The following is a 26,570-nucleotide window of genomic DNA, read 5'->3' on the forward strand; positions in this document are numbered from 1 at the left end:
GTCTGCTTCTACTTGAAAGATGGGAATATGATGATTTCAGCACCCCAAACCCTTTTTTGATACCATTTGCAGGGGAAAAACCAGACGCTTTCTTCTGCAGTCCTTTTCCCCCATTTCCCCCCCGAAAATAAATCTGCTCTATTTTTGCTAATTTCTGGGTCCTCTACAGGGGAATCCACAAACCCTGGGTACCTTTAAAATCCCTATGATGTTGGAAGAAAAGGCCCAAATTTGGCATGTATACCTTATGTGGTCAAAAAGTTACAGGGGTCTAAGCGCAAACTTCCCCCAAAAGCCAAAAAAGACTTAGCACAGGAGGCGTGAGGAAGGCCTAGCAGCGAAAGGGTTAAGTAAAAGAAGAGAGTATTACTGCTTAAAATGGATGTGAGTGTGTACTAAACTGTTTGTTTACAATATCATTCCCACGTATCATTCACACAAATGAGTGCCCATATTGTGCGCAGAATCAATCAATTTGGAGTAAGTACCAAGTGATGGGGAAAAGGAATTTTTTTTATAGCTACAAAAACTCTGAGTTGGATGTTGCCAAACAGGCACACAAGATTCCGAAGCTTACCTAAATGGCTAACATTGATTGATTGCGTCCGACCTCCAGATACTAGACATAAAAATCACAAATTGGGGAAATTGGATCCAGCCTCTAAAATAATTCTGTATCTCTTTTACAGTAGGGATAATTGTATTCTGGAAAATAAATAAGTAGTTTCTGATAACTGGACATTAAGCAGAAAATGATCTACTATGTCAGACGCTAATGACGTTCCAATGAAACCTCTGGACACAAGAAGCATCCATTTTTTTTTTTAATATTAAGATACACTTCTACTGTGTTGCCAGGACTGCTATATTTACCAACCTGATTCCCAGTCAAGCCTCAGGCACAACAAACACCACTCCGATAGACATTCTGTCATAGTAGCCGTTGAGTTGAGGGGTGAAGGGTGTTGCAACTAAGTGAGCAAAGTGAGACACTACAGACCCTGAAACAATGACCTAGAGCCTGACTTGGCATTTGACTCAGTGAAGTCAGGTTAGTTGTGGCAGAGCACTGTAGGATTTCTCCAATAATGAAGATGAGTAGGGCCGGACTGGGAACAGAAAGCAGCTCTGGCAATTTTGTCAGACCAACCCTCGGGGTGGGAAATGCCAGTGTGAAGCACGGCTGCTTTTGTTACTGGGGGGCCGATATTGCATCGCTGCACAACTGGCCCCAGTAACAAAATTGGTCCCCTCCGTCTCAAAACTGGCCCCCACACTTCCAGCCTCACGGGGAAACGCCCGATGCCCGGTATGGCCAGTCCAGCCCTCAAGATGAGTTACCTATTAATCCCTTTTTGGGTCTCGCTGGCAATGCATCCGCAAGGATGCATTTGTCCAGCTGGAGACGTATAGTGATCAGTCTGGGGGGAAGGAGGGACAAGAGGGTGCACGAGCTTTTCTTCCTGGATTCGTGTGCGCGAACGCGCACGTCGCGTGCCGCGCCGTACACATGCGCGCGCAGACAGACACTCGCTCATACACACACACCCCCTCCCCCACAATCACACACACGCACTCCAAGACACATACACACACACACGCACGCACACACACATACACAGCCCGCCCCGCACGCGCGCGCACACACATGCCCCCCCCCCCCGCAGCTCAGCAACCCACTCACCGGCTTCCTTCGTGCGGCGGCTCTCCTCAGCTGCAGGGCTCGGCAGCAGGACTCTTTTTCCCTCCTTCGGCACCGGGGCGCAGGGTAGGCTCCTGCCTGCTCCGGTGCTCCAAACACGGCTCCAATCGCGGCTCTTCCGTGGGAGGCGGGGTAGGCTCCCGCCCTCCTACTTCCTGTTTCCGGTTGTCGCGCCAGCCTGCCTGACTTCCTGGTCGCAGGCTGGCAGAGTGACAAGGATGTTTGATTTGCGGTATTTATTTATTTAGTTATTTATGCATTTTTATATAGCGCAGACTTTACCCGAAGGCGGTATTTATTTATTTAGTTATTTATGCATTTTTATATAGCGCGGACTTTACCCGAAGGCGGTATTTATTTATTCATGTATTTATGCATTTTTATATAGCGCGGACTTTACCCGAAGGCGGTATTTATTTATTCATGTATTTATGCATTTTTATATAGCGCGGACTTTACCCGAAGGCGTCAGAGGCTTCACAACAGGAACAGAAATGAAACATAATGAGAAACATTACAAAAGAACATGTTGCAAAAACATACGTTACTTACATAAGGTAATAGTGACAATCGAGAGCAAACAAAATACATGAGGTAGTAAAAGCTGTGAGCAACCAAAAATACATGAGGTAGTAAAGGTAATAGTGACAATCGTGAGCAAACAAAATACTTGAGTAAAAATTGTGAGCAACCAAAATACATGAGGTAGTCAAAAGTGCACAAGAGGAAATGAAAGTGACAAGTGTGCAGTTATAAGAGAAAACAGAGTATGATTAGAGGTATAGTCCTGCAATAAGTGCTAGACACTCAGGCTCAGGAACAAGCGTTACATGGGCAAGGTGGCACTTGTGCAAGTATCAAAGGTAAAGACATGTGAGAGGTAGCAGCCGTATGTTGCAAGGGCAGAGTGGTGTGTGCATGTTACAAAAGGGCAGCGAACACCAGTACATGGAAAATACTGCAAAAAGGCAGACCCTCCAATCACAGGCATACACTGGGAAGGCACTTCCATGGTCATGAAAAGTAGAAATTATCAGTAGTGGGAAGTCTTCCTCACAATAGCAAGAGGACGTGAATTACTTTTGGAGGTGTCTCTGGAGGAGGAGAACTTTGAGGTCCCTTTTGAAGGCCTGGGAGGAGGCGGTGGTCCGGAGCTTTTTTTTGTCCTCTCGCGGTTTGTAAATACAAAACATATTGCATTACAAATGCTATAGGTATCACATTTGCGAAAGTTATAACTATTGGCATTGTAAATGACGAAGCTATTAATTTAGCTATTTAAAAAAAAAGAAACATAAATAAAAACTTTGCCATTTACAATACCAATAGCTCAAACTTTCCTAATGCGAGACCTATTGCATTGCAAAAGCTTGTTTAGGTCTCGTTTAGCGTTGCAACGCGTATGCGTTGCTCGCTCTGCGAGACATATTATGGTAGAGGAGATTTTAGAAGGGGGCTTGAAGCCCCACCCATTACTTACATTAGCTGGCGTCATTGTTTATGCAAAACGGTGGCCTCTGATTGGAAATGAGGGTTGTTTGTTACCGCCCTGTCTCCTTTTCGGACGGCCCATCCGGACTCAATGGTTTACTTGATGGCTGTTATGAATTTATTTTTTATCTATAGGAGGCGTGGAGTCAGTGATCATGTTTAGGAGGCTTTTAAAAAAAAAAAACAGTGGCCTGTGATTGTAATTAAGACTTGTTTGTTACCGTCCTGTGTCCTTTTCGGACGGCGGCAGATGTCCTCCCGGAAGCAGGTGGTAAATTTGACTTTTTACGACTCTCTCGCAGGAGCGGCAGGGCTCGCTGGCTCTGCCCACTTATTTGTTCTGGTTTAACGGTGCTGCTGGCACTGAGCATAAATCCTGGCGCTTCCAGCCGGGTGGCCACGGTGAACAAACACGAACTGGCACAAAACTTTGCACAGACAAGCGCAAGACCGCGCGTATTTATTTATTTAATTAACTTGCTGCGCAAGCCGACTTTTTTGCATACCCAAAGGGGAGGGCTAACCCAATGTCCCACCCCTCAGAGTCCGGGAGGGAAAGTGACAACTCAATCCTCAAGGTACTGGGAGTTGTGGGCGCCCAAAGGGAGAACGCGCTACCCTCCTCACAGCTAAAGTGCTTTGTTTACTGAAATCTGACCTCAGTGGCGTTGGAACTAGGCCCGAGCAGTCTCTGCATTATTGTGAAGTGCCCCATGCAGCCAATTGCATGTCCTGTGTTTTATTTACTTGGATTGGACCTGAACGGTCCCATGACCTTTTTAGTATTAGTCATTTTCCTGATTCCTTCATGTACTGTTGGGGGAATGGCAGCGAAGCTCGCACCCACAGCGGTATCCTGCGCCGGACCCAACTTTGCCAAGGCTCTCTGTGTACCTGCTGGCACACACTGATGCACTGGCAATATGGCAGAGAGCTCGCCGCTATAGTGCTCGTACACGGTAACCCGGCCGTGGCTGAGAATGTGTAAGTGCTGAGGAATGAGTGAGAGTCATGCGGTGTGAGGAGTCATTGCTTCCACGGGCCCGGCACTCCAATTTAACTGCCCAGTGCGCCTCTCTTGCCACGATCAATGCAGGTACTTGTGTGGACCATGGGTGAAACTGTGCCCTGAGTGAACCACAATTTTTTTCACCTTTCCCCATTTGTCTGTGTTGGTCCTGTGAGTGGTCAGTAAGTGTGTGTCAGGGAGGAACGAAGAAAGGGGCAGGTGATACATTTGGAATTAGGCAAATACCCGACTCCCCGAGGACATGGCCGGTTGCACGCACTCAAAATGCCTGTATGGCGTATTGCCATGGCGCTGGCTCACTGCCCTTAAAAGAAGCAAGTGTGCCAGAGTCAGTATAATAGTAGTTGCTAATAGCTGCATTTATAATAAAAAGAAATTGCAGCGTCAGCGATCTAATTGAGCTGCCTGACCCTGTACTGACTAGAACTGTGCACCGCAGTCACTGTCTGCTCTGCTCGGTTCTTTCAGCTACTACGTTAGCGCACAACTCATTTTAGGTTGTGGTTTGTTTGCTAGTTACAGCAACTATGCGAGTCGCCTTATACAACAGTGATCTCACCAGCCGGGCAAGAAACCTGCTGACCACGCTCGTTTAGCTTAAGTACGTGTGTTTGAACACGATTCAGACAATCTTGTTGCGCAAATGGGTGTAATTTCTGATAATTATGTTTCCCTCATCTTCATTGCTTGATTTTGCTTGCCAAAAAGTGTCACTCATAGTTGTAGAAATGTCACTCATAATTATACTGAAATTATAAAAAGGTCACTCACAGGAATCTGAAACCTTGGCAGCTATGTGTGATGGCTACAGAAAATTACATTCTGGTTGTATTATGGGTGCGTTTGTTTTTAATGTGTCTATTTAATGTGTATGAACCAGAAAAGCTTAAGGAATCTAAACCATAAACTGTGTTCTTAATAATATAAAAAATAAATGCCCATCCAAATAACACTATATAGTGTGGCTGATAATTGCCAAAACTACCATTACAAATATACACATTATCAATGTTTCTCGGCTTTACTGCCAGTGTACCAAGGTCTGCATATTAAGGCACACCTTGAGGGTTTTAAAAACACATACATTAAAAGCATTGTAATTAAAATGAAAGTAGCTCTCACCATCTAAGAAATAAAACAAGTATCACATTAACATTAGTATATGCTATTAGCATTGGAAATGCATTATATATATATGTTGTTAAAAAACAATCACATTAATAAAGGAAAGTACCAACTACAATGCCAATAGCTCACACTAGTGTACATGCAATGCAATAAGTTTCACATTTACAATTTTTTTAGCTATTGCCATTTAAAATTACAATGCATTTTATTTATATTTCACACAAAAAATACAAAGCAAAAAAACAATGACATTTACAATGTCAATAGCTCAAAATAATGTCACTGCGAGACCTATTGCATTGTAAATGCGTGTTGATCAAGAGGACAGCAAATTGCATATCTGGGCAGAGCATCCTAGTTATATGAATAATTAAAATTCAAAAGCCCAACGAGTAGACACAATAGTGTCTATAATGAAGCAGTTTATTTCTGGTAAAATAAAAGTCTTGACTTGTAAAACTACTATGACAAGCTTAGAACCAGAATGGGCTGTTGAATAAAGCTTGACACTAGTACGTTTAATACATTTGTATCTGTTCAAATATATTGTCAATATAAGTCACACAGCTGCACTGCTGTGGGACTTTTGGAATAAAGTAGCCTATTTGTACATGTAGGTGACGTCATAATATTACACCACTGATTAAAAGAGAACCTATTTTTTATGCTTGGCTTGCCTGCGCAGCTATCTCAAGACCTATTGTTATCAGTCCTTAAACATATACATAGAATTTGCTTTGGCTCTTCCCAGAGGAGTTAAAAGAATTAATTAATCACATTTAGAGAATCACACGAATCAAGTACAAGTGTGCCAATTATCGCTTCCATAGATTGTCCTAATTTGCAGTGCTACACAATTAGAACTGATGACCATACAAAAATATGCTTTCTCGGGAAGTTGATGAAAAATAAATAAGTAAAACACGTTGCAGAATTCTAACAACTAATATTTGCAGCGTTAATTAAAGGACTAATACATCGATGCTGCAGTTTTTTTTTCTATAATGTGTAAAATAGCGTAAGGTGCGAAGCGCTTTGATTCGTAATATTATCACAAGGGCAAGCCAGGAGATTTTCAAATCAGGTTCTTATCATCGGAAATATAAATAAGAAATGTGAAATATTCAGCCTCAAACGCGTCAGATAGAATTAATATTTTTTGTTTCGAACAAAAAGCAAATAATACGGTTCAATAACATCAGACGGGCATGACAACAAATATGTTTTCTCATTAGCTCGTCGCTCAGACATTGAAAAACCCAAAAAACGTGCACTTCACTTTTCAATTGATTGTGCTATAAATATATTCCGGATGCTCACGTAACTCAGGGGTCCTCAACCTATCAAGGGTTGCTCAACATACTAGAGCCATTCGGTCATTTTACCAAAGAGAGTAGCCAGAATAATAAAATACCCCCCACTTTAACCCTTATATAGCAATAAATGCACGAGTAACGTCACCAATCCCAACCCTTCATATGAAGTGTCATGGGAATTGTATCCCTGTGCAAATTTGCAGAAAATGATTCAAAATTATGACTATTATAGCATGCTTTTAAAATAATTTGGCCAAAAACTACACACTTACTTTTATTGACCTATTTGTCTCATTCATTCTTTCCATCTTCTTTCTTTTTATGCTTCTTTATTTCCTTCTTTCCATCCTCTTTTTTTTTGCTTTTGTGTGTATTTTATTCTTTCTTTCCATCTTTCTTTTCTTCTGGCCATTCTTTTCTCATTCTATCAGTCCTTTTTTCTAGCTTTCTATGCTTTTTTCTATCCTTTTATTGTTATATTGATCCTGGCATTTTTACACACTGTCTTTGCATCTTTTCTTGTTGTATTCCTTCAATTTGTTAATTCTGTCTTTCTCTTCTTTCCTTCAATCGCCCATCCATTCATCTCACTTCTTTGTTGTTCTTTCATATAATTTTTCTTTTTTCCTACTTTCTTTCTTCCTTTCTTTTTTCTTTCCTATATCGTTTGTTTTTCCTTTCCACCCTTCATTCTTTCTCTTCTACCTTTTCTTCTTTTACACCTTTTTTCCTTCTTTCCTGGGTCCATTTACACCCTTTTTTCTTCATTCTTCCTTTTTTCCTTCATTATTTGCATTTTACTTGCTTTCCTTTGAGCTGTCTCACTCCATTGGCCTCTAACTTTTTCTTTGTCATTTTAATAGTTTGTCTGTCTCTATGTCACCCTTTTAGGCTGCTTTTAGGTTTTCTTTGGGTCCTCCCCCTTATCACAGTTTATTCTTGCATAATTAATTGTTTAGCTTTAACTTCTGACTTGCAATGACCTGCCAGTCAAAGTTAAATGCTAAGAAGAGCCATAAAATAATTTAACCTGCTACAGTAGTATCCTCGCGTAAGCTGACATAGCGGGTGTTTCTCTACACCCTTGCATTTTATCTAGGGACAAGCATTCCTTAACAACAGCTTTAATAAAGCTGTTTCATTCTTCACCCATATAGACACCCATAAGAAAACTGGGCGGCTTTTAATAAAATCAGAAATGTAAGTAAAACTCACTTCAGCGTGGCAAATGGCATTCAAGCAAGATTTCGGCAATGACCAATGCTGGCAATTAAAATCATTTTCAATTCTCTGAAGGGCCTCTGAATTCGTGTAACCCCAGACTCCAGCCCAGAATGACCCTACTGAAATACAATTGGCCTGATATATCTCTAAAAAAACCTTTAGTGGACTATCCTCCAACCTCACAGCAAATCTATGCACTGCTTCAATAGAATTTACAAACAGTTGTGTTTTCTCCGTTGGCAAATGTCTCCAGTCTACAGATGCAGAGAATAGGACACCCAAATAAGAAAAATTAGTAACTGTCCCCAGCTTTATATTACCTTGTTGCGATGATTTCTAATCTTAGTTGATTTCAGGCCACAGGTCATAACAAATGACTTAATGGGTGATATTCAAATCTAGTTAATTCATATAAAAGGCAAATCCGTCCAGTAAAGATTGTATTTCTATTCTGTCCTGGACAAGAGGACAGAATCATCTACGTAAGTTAAAACTGGCACTGGGATGTTCTCTAGCTGTGGTCAATGTTTCGCTTTCCTAATTAAAACCTTATCCAACCAATTGATATAAAAAATTAAATAAAACAGGGTCTAAAACACACCCATCGTACTCCTGTCAACACTATTTTATCTGTGCACTTCCCATTAGTTCTGCATCTAACCCTTGCATCCTTATCTTGATATAAACCATTTAAAAGGGTAATCAATAAAGGCTTGATACTCTTGCAATTCATAACAACTGCCTTGGGACCTATCTCCCTTTTTAGGTCGAAGACTACCAGATAGTGCAGCTGGCTAACAACATCTCGGGGACATTCAGAAAGCTTAAATGGGAATGCATTCCACCCATTGTTTACCATTGGCATTGTGGTTTGTAACTCACATTCGCTTGCTTTCTATTTGCTGACTTTATTTGTTTTAGGCAGTCCAGCTTGTGTTCGTTCCCTTCCAGTACCCAAGCTTTACTGTATTCTTCCACTAGTACTGGGTGTCTGCAAACAGGCCTTTAAATCTTGTTCTTTTCTTGTCACATTTGCTGTGCATTCAAAGACAGAGGTCACATGTCAGGCTCTGTCCTCTAGGGAGATTGGTGTTTACTTTTGTTTCTCTGACTTCAAAGTGAGAGAATGTATGTGACAATCATGCTGGCTCTGGGGGTGTGCTGGACATATAATGGTATTTCTTTTCTAGCGCACAACACAATTAAGACAGCATAAATGAAGCACAATTTCAAGTAATTTTGAAATGTGGTGGAAGCAAATATTTTGACACAATCAAAACAAATGAATGCACTAGGTGATGACATTTTAAAACATCATTTGTGTGCTGTATACTTCCATCAGCGAAGTGTATGTCTGTGCGAATGTAATGGTCATTTCAATTAAAGATTAGTGCAGGGTAGAGTACAGAGGTGTAGAGTTGAGTAACGTAGAGTGCAGTGATATAGAGTAGGGTGGTGTAGAGTGGAGTGGTGCAGAATAGATTAGAGTGGTATAGAGTGGACTGATGCAGAGTAGAGTGGCGTAGAGTGTAGTGGCATAAAGTGCATTGGCGTAGAGTGCAGTAGAGTGGCGTAGAGTTGAGTGGTGCATAGTAGAGTGCAGTGGGGTAGAGGCAGTGTCATAGAATTCTGAGGTGCAGAGTAGAATGGCATTGAGTTCAGTAGTGGAGAGTGCAGTCTTTGAGAGTGGAGTGTTGCAGAGTGCATGGGCGTAGAGTACAGTGGTGCAGAGTACAGTGGTGTAGAGAGCTGCAGTGCAGAGTAGAGTGATGCAGAGCAGAGTGGGGTAGAGTGCAGTGAACCAGGTATGTGCGGAGAAAAGTGGCGGGACGAGGGCCGCTGTTAAGGATAAAACTGTTCATACATGATGGCAGAGTGCAGGCTAGTTCACAGTGTGTTATTTCTTCAATTTGTGCTTTCTCAGCATTTACTGGGAATCATCAATTTGTGGCTGCAAAAGCGCTTAAGGGATCAACTAGTGCTTTATTATACCTACTGTAATGGTGGACATGTAATTGAAATAGTGAAGAAGAAATGTTGTGTACTTTCAATGTAGAAATATCAATATAGGACTAGCTAGGTTGTGTTAGTGAGACTCAGGAGGTACATCTGTTGGCAAACCCTCAGGTTTGGTCATGAAGCCCTCACACACCAACCTAGTTGGTGTCATGCTTCATCATCGGGCCCACCACAGTGACACCGAATGTGTCCCGGGTGTGCTGCGACTCCAGATTACTGAGGAGCTGGTATGCTTGCTGAGTGTGCAGTGATAGTGAGAATGAACGTGAAAGGTTAAAAGCTATACTTTCAATGGCCATGAATTACTGTCCAATGGGCAGGTGAACTCAGTCATTTAATGAGATATGATCTCAAATCTAAATTTTAATTTCCAGAATTGAAATGCGTCTTTTGGTCATAATGAAATCAAATGTGGAACCCGAGAGTGCATATATATGTAGTGTATATATAGCATGGAGCTGTACCTCACCGACAAGAAAAGCCTTGCCTGCAATACAAGTGCATACTGGTGACTGGGCACCGCAGACGCTACTACGCCGATGCGGTGAGGTAGTGATGGCGTTATCTATTTTTGCAGATGGGTCCCCCTCAATCTCGAGGTTGTCCCATTAAGATATTTCATGCTTGCCGCTTTTGGTCCTTTAGACATTACCTGTCCTTTCCCGGGTGTGTACCGCATCTTTGACTGACTGTGCAACAACATCAGGAGACTTATATTGCCTATGTCTAACAGACTATTATGCTGCATTGTGGGATTTGCAGTTTCGATGGCATTTCCAGTGTACACTCGAATTAACTTTGAGGCGACATTTTTTCAATGATGAAAAGATGTTACCACATGCGCGAAGATCGTTTACCGGTCTACGGCTTCACGCAGTAGTATCTGCCGACAATGATGAGGCAGTGATCTAGCGTGTGCCCGTGTTAATTTTGATGTGACATTTGTGTAACAGTGTTAAATGGCTATTCTATGCGCTGGAAATATTTACTGGTCTCGAGATCTTAGGCAGCACTAGCTATAAATAATGATACGGCAGACATTAATTATCCTTCCTGGACAAGGTCAAATGTCGTAGTGCTGCAGGATAGATAAAAGCTCATACAAGCTATCGGGACAATGGACAGTCACTAAGGAATATTACGAATACGTACGGCAGCAGTTTTTTAAAAACATTTTGTAATGATTTTATTATAAATTGGCAACACTGGATGTTAGTTTGGCTAATCAGTTTAAGTGCCCCGATTTATCCCACTGAGCAGTGTTTCAATTACTGTGCATGCCTCATCATACATTTTGCCTGCTTTTCTAGGTAACTTTGCAATCTTGGTTAAGGCATTGTGCACTTTATACTAGTATTTTGCGTTTTACCTACATTAATGTTTATGAAGAGCTTTAGGAAGTGTAAGCATGCTGTATTTAAACTGCAATAGGAATCCATACTCTATAGTATGTCTTTCATGTTTACTAAATGAGCGAGTGGGATGGGCTATTAATCTTTAGAGCTACGTAGTGCTAAACTAGATTGACAAAGGCCTCCTGAAGGCTGAAACGCGTCTCTCTCTGTGCTCGTGATTGAGGGCGTCCTGCATTATGAAATAAATGCCGAATCCAAAGCTACTTCGTGTCCGTGCCTGCTTTCCATGGAGTTTCTGTGGCAGTTGGATGTGTTTGCTCATATATATATATATATATATATATATATATATATATATATATATATATCCCAAAAGAGTTGCCTGTGTATGCAGAAAGCCACCGAAACAGGTACATCTTAGCCACAGTATTTATTGCAAGAAGAATCAGAGACCATCAGCTAGGCTTTCACAATAGGAGTCCAGCAAGTCGACGCGTTTTGTGTTCTCGCACACTTCTTCATGGACACTGGACACGAAGTAGAATCATGGCGATTTCAAGGCACAACTTGATATATATGAACCACCGCCCCAATGGGTGTGGCCTCTGCGAAGCCTGATGGTCCTTGTAGTGCACTGTCTTCCTTCAGTGAGAGCCATGATTTTACCCCGCAATTTCTAAAAATTAAGCCACAGTGGGTCGTGAAAACCGGGCTCCAGTCAATTCTGCTTTTCCTCATCTGGCAACAACCGGCTCCTGTCTCCCAAAACGGCGTCGTCATGTGACGTCGTCGCTGGAGTGCTGGCGGCACCGGGGCTCTCAGCGCGGCTCAGGCAAACCGCAAGTAATCCCAAAAGAGTTGCCTGTGTATGCAGAAAGCCACCGAAACAGGTAAATATTAGCCACAGTATTTATTGCAAGAAGCATCAGAGACCATCAGCTAGGCTTTCACAATAGGAGTCCAGCAAGTCGACGCGTTTCGTGTTCTCGCACACTTCTTCATGGACACTGGACACGAAGTAGAATCATGGCGATTTCAAGGCACAACTTGATATATATGAACCACCGCCCCAATGAGTGTGGCCTCTGCGAAGCCTGATGGTCCTTGTAGTGCACTCTCTTCCTTCAGTGAGAGCCATGATTTTACCCCGCAATTTCTAAAAATTAAGCCACAGTGGGTCGTGAAAACCGGGCTCCAGTCAATTTTGCTTTTCCTCATCTGGCAACAGCCGGCTCCTATCTCCCAAAACGGCGGCGTCATGTGGCGTCGTCGCTGGAGTGCTGGCGGCACCGGGGCTCTCAGCGCGGCTCAGGCAAGCCGCAAGTAATCCCAAAAGAGTTGCCTGTGTATGCAGAAAGCCACCGAAACAGGTAAATATTAGCCAGAGTATTTATTGCAAGAAGCATCAGAGACCATCAGCTAGGCTTTCACAATAGGAGTCCAGCAAGTCGACGCGTTTCGTGTTCTCGCACACTTCTTCATGGACACTGGACACAAAGTAAATTTGATCATTGGAACTGCTACGTTGAGCACACTGGTGCAATACTGGAACCACGAGTACCATCAGGCCACTGGAGTGGCCACGCCCACATGGGCGGGATTCCATCAGGTGATAAGTGGTTCCAAAAATTCATCGTGCAATTTCCTGACAGTCCTATGCCTATGAGGAAGTGCTCATTGCACGAAACGCGTCAGGCAGGACAGACATTTGGTTGTATGCTGTGTCTTCGCTCACGCTGCTTGCTCCCTGAAATAAATGTGGCTGAATGGAAATCCTTTCGTGAGGCTCACTTCTTACACAGGCAACATTTGTGGTGTTTTTGCGGCATGCCTGAGCCGCGAAGTGTGGCCCCGGGGCTGTTAGCCCTCCAGCAGAGACGCCAACCGACGCCTTTGCAAATGGTGAGAGGATGCTGGTTTTGTGGGGAACAATGGAAGCAGCGCGGGAGAGCGCCCTGCTGCACAACCCACTGGGGTGTAAATTTGAACATTGGAACTGCTACGTTGAGCACACTGGTGCAATACTGGAACCACGAGTACCATCAGGCCACTGGAGTGGCCACGCCCACATGGGCGGGATTCCATCAGGTGATAAGTGGTTCCAAAAATTCATCGTGCAATTTCCTGACAGTCCTATGCCTATGAGGAAGTGCTCATTGCACGAAACGCGTCAGGCAGGACAGACATTTGGTTGTATGCTGTGTCTTCGCTCACGCTGCTTGCTCCCTGAAATAAATGTGGCTGAATGGAAATCCTTTCGTGAGGCTCACTTCTTACACAGGCAACATTTGTGGTGTTTTTGCGGCATGCCTGAGCCGCGAAGTGTGGCCCCGGGGCTGTTAGCCCTCCAGCAGAGACGCCAACCGACGCCTTTGCAAATGGTGAGAGGATGCTGGTTTTGTGGGGAACAATGGAAGCAGCGCGGGAGAGCGCCCTGCTGCACAACCCACTGGGGTGTAAATTTGAACATTGGAACTGCTACGTTGAGCACACTGGTGCAATACTGGAACCACGAGTACCATCAGGCCACTGGAGTGGCCACGCCCACATGGGCGGGATTCCATCAGGTGATAAGTGGTTCCAAAAATTCATCGTGCAATTTCCTGACAGTCCTATGCCTATGAGGAAGTGCTCATTGCACGAAACGCGTCAGGCAGGACAGACATTTGGTTGTATGCTGTGTCTTCGCTCACGCTGCTTGCCCCCTGAAATAAATGTGGCTGAATGGAAATCCTTTCGTGAGGCTCACTTCTTACACAGGCAACATTTGTGATATATATATATATATATCAACATCCAAAGAGATCCAATAGCCATGTGGGCACGCTCTGCAGTGTGTGCTCTGCCCAGGGGTCGGATCCTGACCCAGGTAATTTTTGAAACAAAGGAGGCGGCACAATCAGGAATCGATTTAAAGCCTTATTTATTACAAGACTTCACCCCACCAACGCGTTTCGGCCTCACTCGGCCTTGCTCACGGTTGGTTAGTCCCTCTACAGTGTTTGTATTTATACTAGCCCATTTGTAGCCATTTATGAGGCATTATGGGAGATGTAGTTTCTGTGCATTTTAGTGATTAAATTAAAGAAAAGAAAGACTTTGCATGCTTTTAAATTATAGCACTTTGGTAACAGTCAGTGTTCATGATAGTGGGTTCAGTACCCTTTGTCTTATCTTGATGAACAACGGATAAAGAATAAACATCAAGATAAGACAAAGGGTACTGAACCCACTATCATGAACACTGACTGTTACCAAAGTGCTATAATTTAAAAGCATGCAAAGTCTTTCTTTTCTTTAATTTAATCACTAAAATGCACAGAAACTACATCTCCCATAATGCCTCATAAATGGCTACAAATGGGCTAGTATAAATACAAACACTGTAGAGGGACTAACCAACCGTGAGCAAGGCCGAGTGAGGCCGAAACGCGTTGGTGGGGTGAAGTCTTGTAATAAATAAGGCTTTAAATCGATTCCTGATTGTGCCGCCTCCTTTGTTTCAAAAATATATATATATATATATATCAAAGTCCAGCACTCCCCAACTCCGGAAGAAATACCACAGACACCTTGCAAGGATTGCAGGTAATTTATTCAAAATGTAATGCTGCACCGCAACGCGTTTCACCTTTCGGCTTGATCACGCTAAGGAAGCTCCGCAGTGTACACATTTAAATATTTCGTGATAAACATAAACATAGAAAAGGGACTCAAAACCACAGTGAAATCAGTATCAGTGAACCACTTACTAACTTGTTCCGCCATTTTGGCCTAGTCACAGTTAATGGTAAGTATATACAATCTATGGTCGTACACCCTATTTACAGTGCAAATATTACTTTGTGCACGCATTTCGCAGTGATGTTTTGCCTACTAGTAAAGCAGTGTCGATCAAAGTGTTTCCAATCAACCTCTTTGTAAACATGAAATCTGTATGAATATAGATATATAGCCGCCCAAGTGGGCCATCATTATTCAAAGATAACTGAAAAACTGCGCTGCATGCAAATCAAGTTAATCTAGATAAAAATGGAAAGTCTCGCCCCAGTGGGCATGAGCATCAAAGAAAGAAGGGTATACTGAACAGTTTGGCTGTGCCGGTCAAAATCCAATTGGCGTGTCCCACCTTCACCAAAAATGTGCCATCACCTAAAAACAATAAAATATCATACAGTCACAAAAGCATATATACAGGTTACTAAAAAACAATTCAGAAAACGGCTGCAGACAAAAATAGAGCACACTTGGATAAAACCCATTAGTATAAATGGCCACTCCAGAAACAGATCCATTACTACCTCTCATATCACTAGCCAGTGACACTGATTCTTGACACTATATACATATCTAACATATATTACAAGTGTTACAAATTGTTCAGATCAAAAAGAGCGCTAAGTCATAATTGTTTAACTCGATTCTTAACGTAGATGAATTGACAATTCCTCACTCGAGTTCAAACCCTGTGGCATCATCGTTTCCATGTCGATGATGTATTTGGACTCTAGTTTACGGAGTGCCAATCTACGGTTTCCACCACGTATGTTGATTGGGATTTCATCAATCACAACCATTCTTAGTAAAACTGGAGAAACTTTACCGCAAGGAATTGGCTAAATGGTGGGAAGCTGAGTCCCTTCAGCGGTATATAGAGGCAGCACGAGTACCACGTGGACTTAGAATTTTTACAATCCCTACTTATGAGGATCCAGACCCCGAGATGTTGGAGGACTGGTCAAAAAATTCCAACGCATGTTCAGTGGTGATGATGCAAATTCTCGTGAAATTTGCCCTGAAAGATCGGAAGAAGCTGCTTGCGGCAATCGAAGAAGTAAGCCTTGAATTGGAAAAGTTAACAACCAAAGAGGCGATTGACGGCTTTATGGCAACTTTGACCAAGCGCCTGGAGACCTTAGAGGCTGAAATTACTGCCAAAAAACAAAGAAAGTTCATGAGGGACTACAAGGACTATGAATCTGGGCGCACGCTTACCTTTCATAAAAAATATGATCATCTTTTTGAGAAAAATGGAGGGGGGCTGAAGAAATTCGCTGTGAGCGATGTTAGCATTACCATCTCTGAGAGTGATGTTTCGGATGGAAATATCTCAGACAGCTCATCTAAAACCACACCTGCTACAAGTAAGCAGACGAAGATGCCGAATTTTTTAGACCAGTTTCAGGCGATATATCAGGGAAGGACAGAACAACACTCACAACAACAAGGTCCAAACTTCCAGAGGGGAGGTGGACGAGGAGGCAGAGGCAGAAGCAGAGGAACAAACAAGCCAAAGCAAGACGTAAGAAAAGATGCAACCCCAGTGGGAATGGTAACAAGGGGCAAGAAGGCTCAAGTATGACGGTGATGAACTTGTCAAAACGAATACTCACATCGGAAGAGACTGAGCTACTGGGACTAGGTTTGTCTTTTTGCCCTACCTCCAATTTAAATTTTCCCCAAACACGTATTGATTTGTTTTATTTTTCCCGTAAACTTAAGTTAAAAAAATGGTTTGATACCAAACACCATTCTGGTAATGACAACATGCGAGAATCTGAAACATATAGTAATCTCAATAGTGATGATGTTGATTTGTTAAATATAATGACATCACAGGGAGATGTAAATAGTGATGATGTTGACCTGTTGCAATACAATCTAAGTGGTGACAAGAACCCCTGTAGCGGTTTTAAACCGAAATCGATTTTTCTTCCATTGGTGGAATGTGATGCTATAGATGTTTTTGAGCGGGGGGTACTTAAGGATCTGAAAAGAATGCGATATTGTAGAACACCTGGATCTGACAAAAATTTAACGTTAGTACAGTGGCAAGCCTTGGATAAATTGAAAGAGGATACCTCAATTGTTATTCGGCCCTCTGATAAGGGAGGGAATGTTGTGGTTCTGGATAGAGATGTATATTTGAGGGAAGGCCACAGACAACTGTCTGATATCACGTGCTATGAGATATCCGATATGTCCCAAGTAACTGAATCTTACAAAATCTATGGTGAAATGCTTAGTGATTGGCAAGCGCGGGGCCTCATAGAATGGGAGGAATATAACTATTTGAATTGTCCATACCCACGCATTCCCATTCTCTACTTGTTGCCTAAAGTTCACAAAGACCCCACTAATCCACCAGGGAGACCCATTGTGTCATCCATAGGGTCCCTTCTTGAAATGACATCTAGATTTATCGATCACTATTTAAGACCTTATGTTGTTAGCTTGCCCTCATACCTCAAGGACACCACCCACTTTTTGACAATTATTGAAGGCATACATTGGGAACCCAATTACATCATGGTCACGCTGGATGTGTGCAGTTTGTACACATCCATAAGACATGACTTTGGATTAAAAGCGGTGGAACACTATCTGAGGCGACGCTCTATCGCTTTTCACTCCCACTCCAGAATGATCCTTCAGATGATGGAATTTTGCCTACGGAACAATTTTTTTCTTTTTGATGAGGACGTGTATCATCAGTCACAGGGCACAGCTATGGGCACCTGCTTTGCCCCCAGCTACGCCAATTTGGCGATGGGCTGGTGGGAGGAGCGGGTGGCCGCCCATTTGGAAAATCATGATCGCTGTGTCCTGTGGCTGAGGTACATAGATGACATTTTTTTAATTTGGGATGGGGATATGAATTCAGCACGTGCCTTTGTGGAGCGTTTAAATGACAACGATCACAATCTAAAATTCACTGAACACATGAGCAGAACCAGAATTGAATTTCTGGATGTGATAGTGGAAATCGTTGATTGTACCATGCAAACAAAATTGTTCCGCAAGAGCACGGCGGGTAACAGTATCCTTAATGCTGCCAGCTCACATCCCAAACAATTGATACACAGTATCCCTTATGGAGAACTGTTACGTGCAAGACGTAATTGTAGCTCGGATGACAATTACCAGCTGGAAAAACAGACCATGATTGGTCGGTTTCTGGAACGGGGATATAGTCCTAAGAATATCCAGGAAGCATGTGCCAAAGTTGACACCATGCAAAGAACTAAATTACTCCATCCCGAAATTGAGGCCAGTGAAAAGAACACCTTACGATTCATTACCAAGTATTCAGGTGGGGCTTCACAAGTGCGCAAAATCCTACACAAGCATTGGCACGTGTTACTGACTGACACACATTTGGAGAAACACCTGAGTGTCAAACCTCAGATCACTTTTCAAAAAAGCAACTCCCTACGGGATGAGCTAAGTCCTAACCTGATAAAGGGCAGTTCTAGAAAACCGAGACCTGTCACAATAGGCTTTACTAGGTGTAGGAAATGTAAGGCCTGCAGCAACAGTGTGGACTGTAAAGTTCTATCTATTGCAGGCACTAGGAAGAAACTTACAATCAGAAAAAAGTTAAATTGTAACACCATGTATTGCGTGTATGCACTGTTGTGTCCTTGCAATAGAGCATACATAGGAAGTACCATCAAATGTGCCAAACATCGTGTGCTGGAACACATGAGAGCTATAAGACATAACAACAGACAGTATCCGGTTGCACGCCACTTTTATGAACAACACTTCCAAAATGAAAAATTACTAAGAATGGTTGTGATTGATGAAATCCCAATCAACATACGTGGTGGAAACCGTAGATTGGCACTCCGTAAACTAGAGTCCAAATACATCATCGACATGGAAACGATGATGCCACAGGGTTTGAACTCGAGTGAGGAATTGTCAATTCATCTACGTTAAGAATCGAGTTAAACAATTATGACTTAGCGCTCTTTTTGATCTGAACAATTTGTAACACTTGTAATATATGTTAGATATGTATATAGTGTCAAGAATCAGTGTCACTGGCTAGTGATATGAGAGGTAGTAATGGATCTGTTTCTGGAGTGGCCATTTATACTAATGGGTTTTATCCAAGTGTGCTCTATTTTTGTCTGCAGCCGTTTTCTGAATTGTTTTTTAGTAACCTGTATATATGCTTTTGTGACTGTATGATATTTTATTGTTTTTAGGTGATGGCACATTTTTGGTGAAGGTGGGACACGCCAATTGGATTTTGACCGGCACAGCCAAACTGTTCAGTATACCCTTCTTTCTTTGATGCTCATGCCCACTGGGGCGAGACTTTCCATGTTTATCTAGATTAACTTGATTTGCATGCAGCGCAGTTTTTCAGTTATCTTTGAATAATGATGGCCCACTTGGGCGGCTATATATCTATATTCATACAGATTTCATGTTTACAAAGAGGTTGATTGGAAACACTTTGATCGACACTGCTTTACTAGTAGGCAAAACATCACTGCGAAATGCGTGCACAAAGTAATATTTGCACTGTAAATAGGGTGTACGACCATAGATTGTATATACTTACCATTAACTGTGACTAGGCCAAAATGGCGGAACAAGTTAGTAAGTGGTTCACTGATACTGATTTCACTGTGGTTTTGAGTCCCTTTTCTATGTTTATGTTTATCACGAAATATTTAAATGTGTACACTGCGGAGCTTCCTTAGCGTGATCAAGCCGAAAGGTGAAACGCGTTGCGGTGCAGCATTACATTTTGAATAAATTACCTGCAATCCTTGCAAGGTGTCTGTGGTATTTCTTCCGGAGTTGGGGAGTGCTGGACTTTGATAGTTTACAGGGCTGCCGGTGCCCTGCCCACAGACCGCCCTGCCTGTCGGCTTCTTTTACAACCGGAGTTTGTTGGTTCGGATATATATATATATATATATATATATATATATATATATATATATAGAGAGAGAGAGAGAGAGAGAGAGAGAGAATTGTACGACCTTCAATAGACTGATGATTATTCCTAATTTCCTCAAAGAAGTTTTCTACGCCAAATGAAACTAATAAGGGGGATAAGGTACACCTTACAGAGTATTGTGATGCAAATTGAAATGTGGGAGAACATTCCATTGACAGATTAGATCTTGGATTATAACACAGCAATTTAAATATGCTAATACATTTGGAGACAAAACAAAACCATTGCAGAGACTTGAACAAAAAGTGACAGTTACTATAAAGTATAGTCTTTTCAGCATCTAAAGTATTTGCTGACAATGGACACATATTATAAGGCTCTCAAAATACTGCCAGTATCATGTCTTTGAATAAAACATGATTGATCTATCTTGATCTGGCTTAAGCATACAAGGGACAAATGATTCTATTCTATTAGCTAAAACCGTGGCACATATTTGCGATCCATGTTAAGAAATTTAATGACTTTATTCTTCTTGCATATTCCTGACTTTTACCTTGTTTATGAATTGCTGTTATTGATACTTCTAAAAAGGACCCATTTGTCTCTCTAGATGATATTAAGAAGTAAGGAGTTGAGATAATCAAGATATAAATATATTAGCGTTATGGTAAATTATCTAGAAATTAAGCCAATTGGCCAGGAGTTGTATATGGTTTTAAAGAAGTAACAACTTCGTTTATGTCCTTTAGGGAAAAGCAAAATATAATTCCATTTGATTTTGACTATTAATATATTTAATTTTTTGAATATATCCATTCAGTTGCTTTACTGAACAGAGATCTCCAAAGAATTTTCCAAACAAAGTAGCAGTTGTAGAGTTTTTACCTTCATCAAAAATGCATTAAAATGTAGTCGTTCTTAACTTCTAAGTGATTATCTAAATTGTTACCAGCTTTTTTTTTGATCCCCATAATATTTGGCTTTAACCGTTAGCAAAATACCACAAGCATAAATAGTTATCAAATTATATTGTTCAAGTTTATCTAAATCCTGTAAAAAACACCAGTAGATTTACATGTGTTATAAATACGCTCCAAGGATTACATTTGCCTGGATAAATATACAAAAGGCATTCAGAGTATGTTTTCTCATTTTGGTTATGTGTGAAATTATGAAACCTCTCGAAGAAGATCTGTATATATTCACATTTGTTAAAGATAGAAGTGTAAACAAGATTGTCAATACAAAAATTATTAATTGGTAAATTCAGCAAATATCTAAACAAATTCCATACCACACAACAGGGAATCATTAATTTTCCAGTACCAACTTTTTAAACAATTAAGAATGGATCAAGGGTAGTAATAAATGGAGCATTAGCAGAAATTTATATTGCACCAATTTCATATATTTATTAGATTGGTACTTACATTTTTAGCAGTACAAATTTAATCTAAGATTAAGACCAATGAATCAGTGCGAAAAATGTGTGTTCTGTGAAATCAGGATTACTTATTCTTCAGGAATCAGAACTTTTCTGGTTTCAGTGGAAGACCGGAAAACATTCTGTGTTCTTTCTGGGGTATTTTTAAATGCAAGAGTTATAATCTAGAAAAGGGTATAATATGTGATTACAATCGCTGCTAGAATAAGATTATCATTCTGTTTACTTAATCCTTATATACATTTTAAAAAATTGATTGTTCATTGCAAAATCCTAAATATTAAATATTCAAGGTAGATAGGAAGATATTGTTGACCACCACGTTTATGGTCAGCCAACCCATGATGCTCCTGTGACTTCAATTCAATATTAGGGATTTATGTCATAAAATCCCTATGCTACTTTTAATGTCCTGGGGCAGGAAAGAAGATAATAATACTGACTCTTTGTCTTTTAAGCTTTAAAGCAATAAAACCTTTTGCTTTAATGCAATTAAGTGTGTTGTGATCATTTGGAAAGGGATTATAAATATCCAGGGTAGATAATGGGGTTTTACTGATCACTGCATTGAAAACCTATCATCTCTCCACATTATGCTCCTGTGACTTCGACTTCACTTTATTGTTAATGGACTCATGGCATAAAATTGCCACACGCCCCATATGTCGTAGGGCAGGAGAAAAGAAAACAGCCCAAAAGTGATTATCATGTGGTCCACAGAGGAATAGAAAGTTAATAAAGAAAGGGGTGAAACAAAAACACAAGAAGGATAAAAATCACAAAAGAAGAAAAAAAGAATCGACTAACAATAGGGGACTTATAGTGGCCCAACTATAGACATTAGAGCACATGAGAAAACTTTGCCAAGAAAAAGATTGATAGAGCACATTAATATAGCTGAGGCAAGTGACCAATTGGGAATCATCATATATGTTGAATAAAAGAGATAATATTACCACAGCTTTTGAGGTAATCTTCATTTTTACAAATATTTATTTGATGCAAAACATCACTCTGCGATATCCAGATTTGTGTCAATGTGAGGGAGTCTAGTTAAGGAGCTTCACACTTTTGAAAAGGTAGAGATCACTTCCATAACTTCCACTGATATCTGCATGAGGATGCACATAAATGCATTTGGTGACCCATCCTCTGGGGATCTGTAATATCCAGCATGTCAATTCATTAACATTGAAGTAACCTGTCTTGTTTATAGGGACTCTTTTTGGTGTGATCCCAGGTTAATGTCGGACATCTTACCCGATAAAAAAGATTTGCTCATCTTCCAGAACGTCTACTCTCAATGACAGTATGTCAAAATAATTGGGATTGGAGAACTACCTGATATATTTGAGGGACATTTTTCTACAAGAAGGCATTCTGAAATGTACCAGAACCCATATCGTCAAGAAAGTTTGTATCCATTTATAATCTGTGATTTGTACAGAACAGCAATCTGGATTCCCAGCTAAATTATTGTGCTCTCCATTAAACTGTAATTTGCCGCTGATACCTGGAAGCCCTGCTTTCAGCAGGTATTGCCTCACAAATAAAATACAGTAAAGTAACATTTACTATGAACTTGTTTGAACCATGAAAACACGGTTTTATGTGAGCTCTACTTTACAACATGCGGAAAAAGAAGATTGAAATTTTATAAAATGGCATTAGATGTAGAACCCATACGTCGGAGTTGCGCAACATTCTTCAACAATGTAGGTAAACTTTAGATCCGGGTACATGTTAAAAGATCATGACAAGCTGTAATTTCCTAACACACAGTGGTAGTTAGAACATTGTTCTATCATTGTTAGTATGCTAGTAACAATAATAGCACTGTCTATAGATAGGTCTTCTTTATTTGAAGTTTAGGAAAAATTGACTGTCATTGGCACCAATGGACTTTGTTGTTCATTTCACAATATGTAGTGCCGTCTTAACACTTAATGTCTTGCTTCTGTTTCTCAAGATTTTTAAACTTTGTGTTTCTATAGTGCACGGATGCGCTGCTTGTGGCGATTGACTCCGAAGTTGTGGGAGCTGTTGACATACTTCTGAATCATAGACCGAAGAGATCAACAAGACCAACAATTGTAGTCAGTATCACTTCTAACAAGTTGCATGATGTTGACGGTGATGATGTTCTTCTATGTATATATTTTAGCATTTGACATGATTGGGGGAATTTATTGTAATCATTATATACTTCGCATCTCTGGGAATTCCTGCTTTACCTTCTTGCCTCATTCATTTCACCTGTGTCATTGTGACACCCATCAAGCTATTTACCAGCTATGAGCTGGGGTGGTCAGTATCATGTTTATAATAAGGCTTTTATGGTAGTGGATGCGGGTCTGTGTTGATTTTGTCACTTGAAATCACCAAACAGCGGACAAGGGTAGTGGTGGACGAAGAGACAATAGGAGTGTAGGGGGTCTTGGTTACTAAAGAGCTGGTTGAAGCAGAGGTCCATAGCAATCTGCTCAAGATAAGGTGTCTTTCCTTGTTCTTTGGCAGTCAGAGCGAGGAGGCAGGCATGCCGGGCAGGCATGCCGGTGTTTGGAGATTGCAAGACTGCACCTTGTCACTTCTAAATTAGACCGCCTAATGTGTCTCTCCTGTACTCAAGATAACGGAAATATTCCTCCCTGACATCCTTTGAGTTTGTATCATCAGTGTTGTAGTTTGACCAGCATCCTAGAGGTAACAAAAGTGCAGTCACATGCCCTTCCAATGCCAGCAAACAGCAATTGTTTTTTTTTGTTTAAAAAAGCAACAGTGTTGATTAAATAGCCTGAAGATGCAGTGCATTAATATAGTTATTGTTAGCATACATTAAAATCAGCTACTAAACTAACAACAAGCATGGGTAAATGCATTAGGTTTTGCCTATGTGATTAATAATACATATTTGTTGTTGTAATTTTTTTGTTTGGTGAGCAGTCGTGCAATATAAGTTAATAAAACATCGTAAAAGTGTTATGACTTGTTTATTGAGAAAGGCAATATATTGTGCACTAACTGGACATTAAGTTTTGTCAATGTTTTGTTAGACATGTTACACAGCAGCGCGTGTTGCTTTGCACAATGGCTTAAAGATTTTTAAAAAGCCCCAAGACGTGGTCAACGTTGGCTGCGTCATAGCAGCCATGTTGTACAGCAAGTAGTGCCGCTGTGCAGCATGTTTTAAAAAAAATGAAAGTGTGGTATGTAGGCTGTGCTGAGAGCTGTGGAGAATGTTTGTCCAGCCATGCGTTGCAATAAAAGTACTCCTTAAGGCAAGCACATTTGTATGCTGAATGTATCCATATTTCAAACAAGCGTAAATCCCTGGTAGTTTGGGATGGACGTTTATTACAGTGTGTGCCAGCATAACAGACAGACACTACCAAGTTTCGGTACTTTAAATGCCTTTCCTCAAGACTGACATGTTCATTCAAGTAATGGCTGATTCATGTGTGTTGTCAATCTGTAATTGGCACCTACAACACACAATGGCTGAGGGGGAGTGTCAGGCTTTTTATCCTGCGTGGAATCCAAGATTGGATTAAAATGGTTTAAATTCTTGCAGAGGAGAATGCATGGGAAATGTTAGTATAAACTACTAGACTGGAACTTAAAAAGAGTCACTCTGGTGTTTTTTCTGTTGATTTGCTGTTTGCTCTATATCATTCACTTGTGATTTAGAAGGCATGACCATTCCTTCTGCAATGGCGTGACATTAGCTAGTTATGTTTTGCTAGGTGTCTCAATTTATTTCCCCACTAAGAGTTAGAATAAATATATGTGCGTGTTTGTTATATATATCTAGTGTCAGGTTTTTGCACATTACCGAATCCAAGTCCAGTAGGCCTGCTCTACAGCAGTGCAATAATTCCTGAAAATTGCCTAATGGGTCCAAAGTCACCTTCTCCAGAGGAATGTGGGGTGTTGTCGATAAAACCACACTAATATACTTTGGGATTGTATAGTCCAATATCTTTGGAACCAATTATAAATGTCTTTTATTCCAGAAACATTCTTAATGTAAGCACCGCAGGGTGTAAATTTGATCAGCTATACTTGCCAAGTCCTCTTGCATTGCTGGATCTAAGCGGCAGGGATTCTTAGCCTCCAGCAAATCCCTTTATTTGAGAAGAATGATTGTTCAAGGAAAATTGCTAAAATGAGGAAACACTAGTATCAAGATAAAGGATGGTTTCCTGCTGTGCTTTTGCAGAAACCATTTACCAGCCTGTTAGGCTGTTTTTTTACTCTATTAAGCTAAAACCAGTACAAGACAGAATTAAAAAAAGATAAACCAAGCCAAACCTGATGTGTGGGACAAAAGTTTGAAAGTCTAAAAACAACTGTGTGCTCCCAAGGAAGCCAAACTGGACGTCTTCAGTGTTGTTTCAGTGGTTGTAGCAGCAGCAGCTCATGCATGTAAGAGCAGTAGGGCCGGTGGGGGGGATTTCGACAGACGACGACGAGGAAAAATAAATAAATAATTAATTTACCCTTGTCTGCATCTTTCGAAATTCACCCACCCCGGCCTCACCGCTCTTACCTGCACAAGCCGCTACTAGGTTTTAGTAGCTTAATACTGTGATTTAACAGCATCTCTAGCTGCACAAATGAGAACTATAATCGGGGTGAGCACTGCCTCCCTAGGCTTCTTGCATTCCTCACACTCCATGAGTTTCCCAGACTCCCCCTCTCAATACTGACAACACTGTCAAAATTCAGCATGCTGTGCAGCCGACTTGCTGCTGGCACCAGCTGATCCGGAAAGAGCCAGAGCAGTTCTAGCCATTAGTAGTACTGGTACACAGACAAAATATCGAAAATAAAATATCGGAAAGACAAAATATCGAAGTTAAAATATCGAAGGTAAAAAATATTGGGAAGCAAATATATCGGATACAAAAATATCGTAATAGGTAAGTAAGTAGAAATATCGAAAAAAATATTATCGTATGACAAAATATCGACAATACAAAATATCGTGTAGTAATGGAAAAAATAAATAGTGTAGGAAAAAATATAATAATTGTAAATAAAAATTTGATAAAAAGGTCTATATTAAAAAATTACAATATATTTAATATAAAAATATTTTAAAATAACATATATAGTTTTAGGAGCGGGTTATTGGGTTTATAGGGGATAAGG

General features: G+C 40.9%; 1 protein-coding gene across 1 annotated transcript in view; it reads left to right on the plus strand.

Moving 5' to 3' along the window:
- The window catches only part of TRPC1 (transient receptor potential cation channel subfamily C member 1), a 391,431-nt gene that overhangs the window by 130,816 nt on the left and 234,045 nt on the right, over positions 1-26,570 (plus strand). The window contains exon 3 of the mRNA XM_078666423.1: positions 23,411-23,512. Within this exon, the coding sequence (XP_078522549.1) occupies positions 23,411-23,512 (102 nt within the window). The remainder of the gene's footprint in view (positions 1-23,410; positions 23,513-26,570) is intronic.

This window comes from Lissotriton helveticus, chromosome 11 (genome assembly GCF_964261635.1).
Source record: "Lissotriton helveticus chromosome 11, aLisHel1.1, whole genome shotgun sequence".
NCBI classification, from domain to species: Eukaryota; Metazoa; Chordata; class Amphibia; order Caudata; family Salamandridae; genus Lissotriton; species Lissotriton helveticus.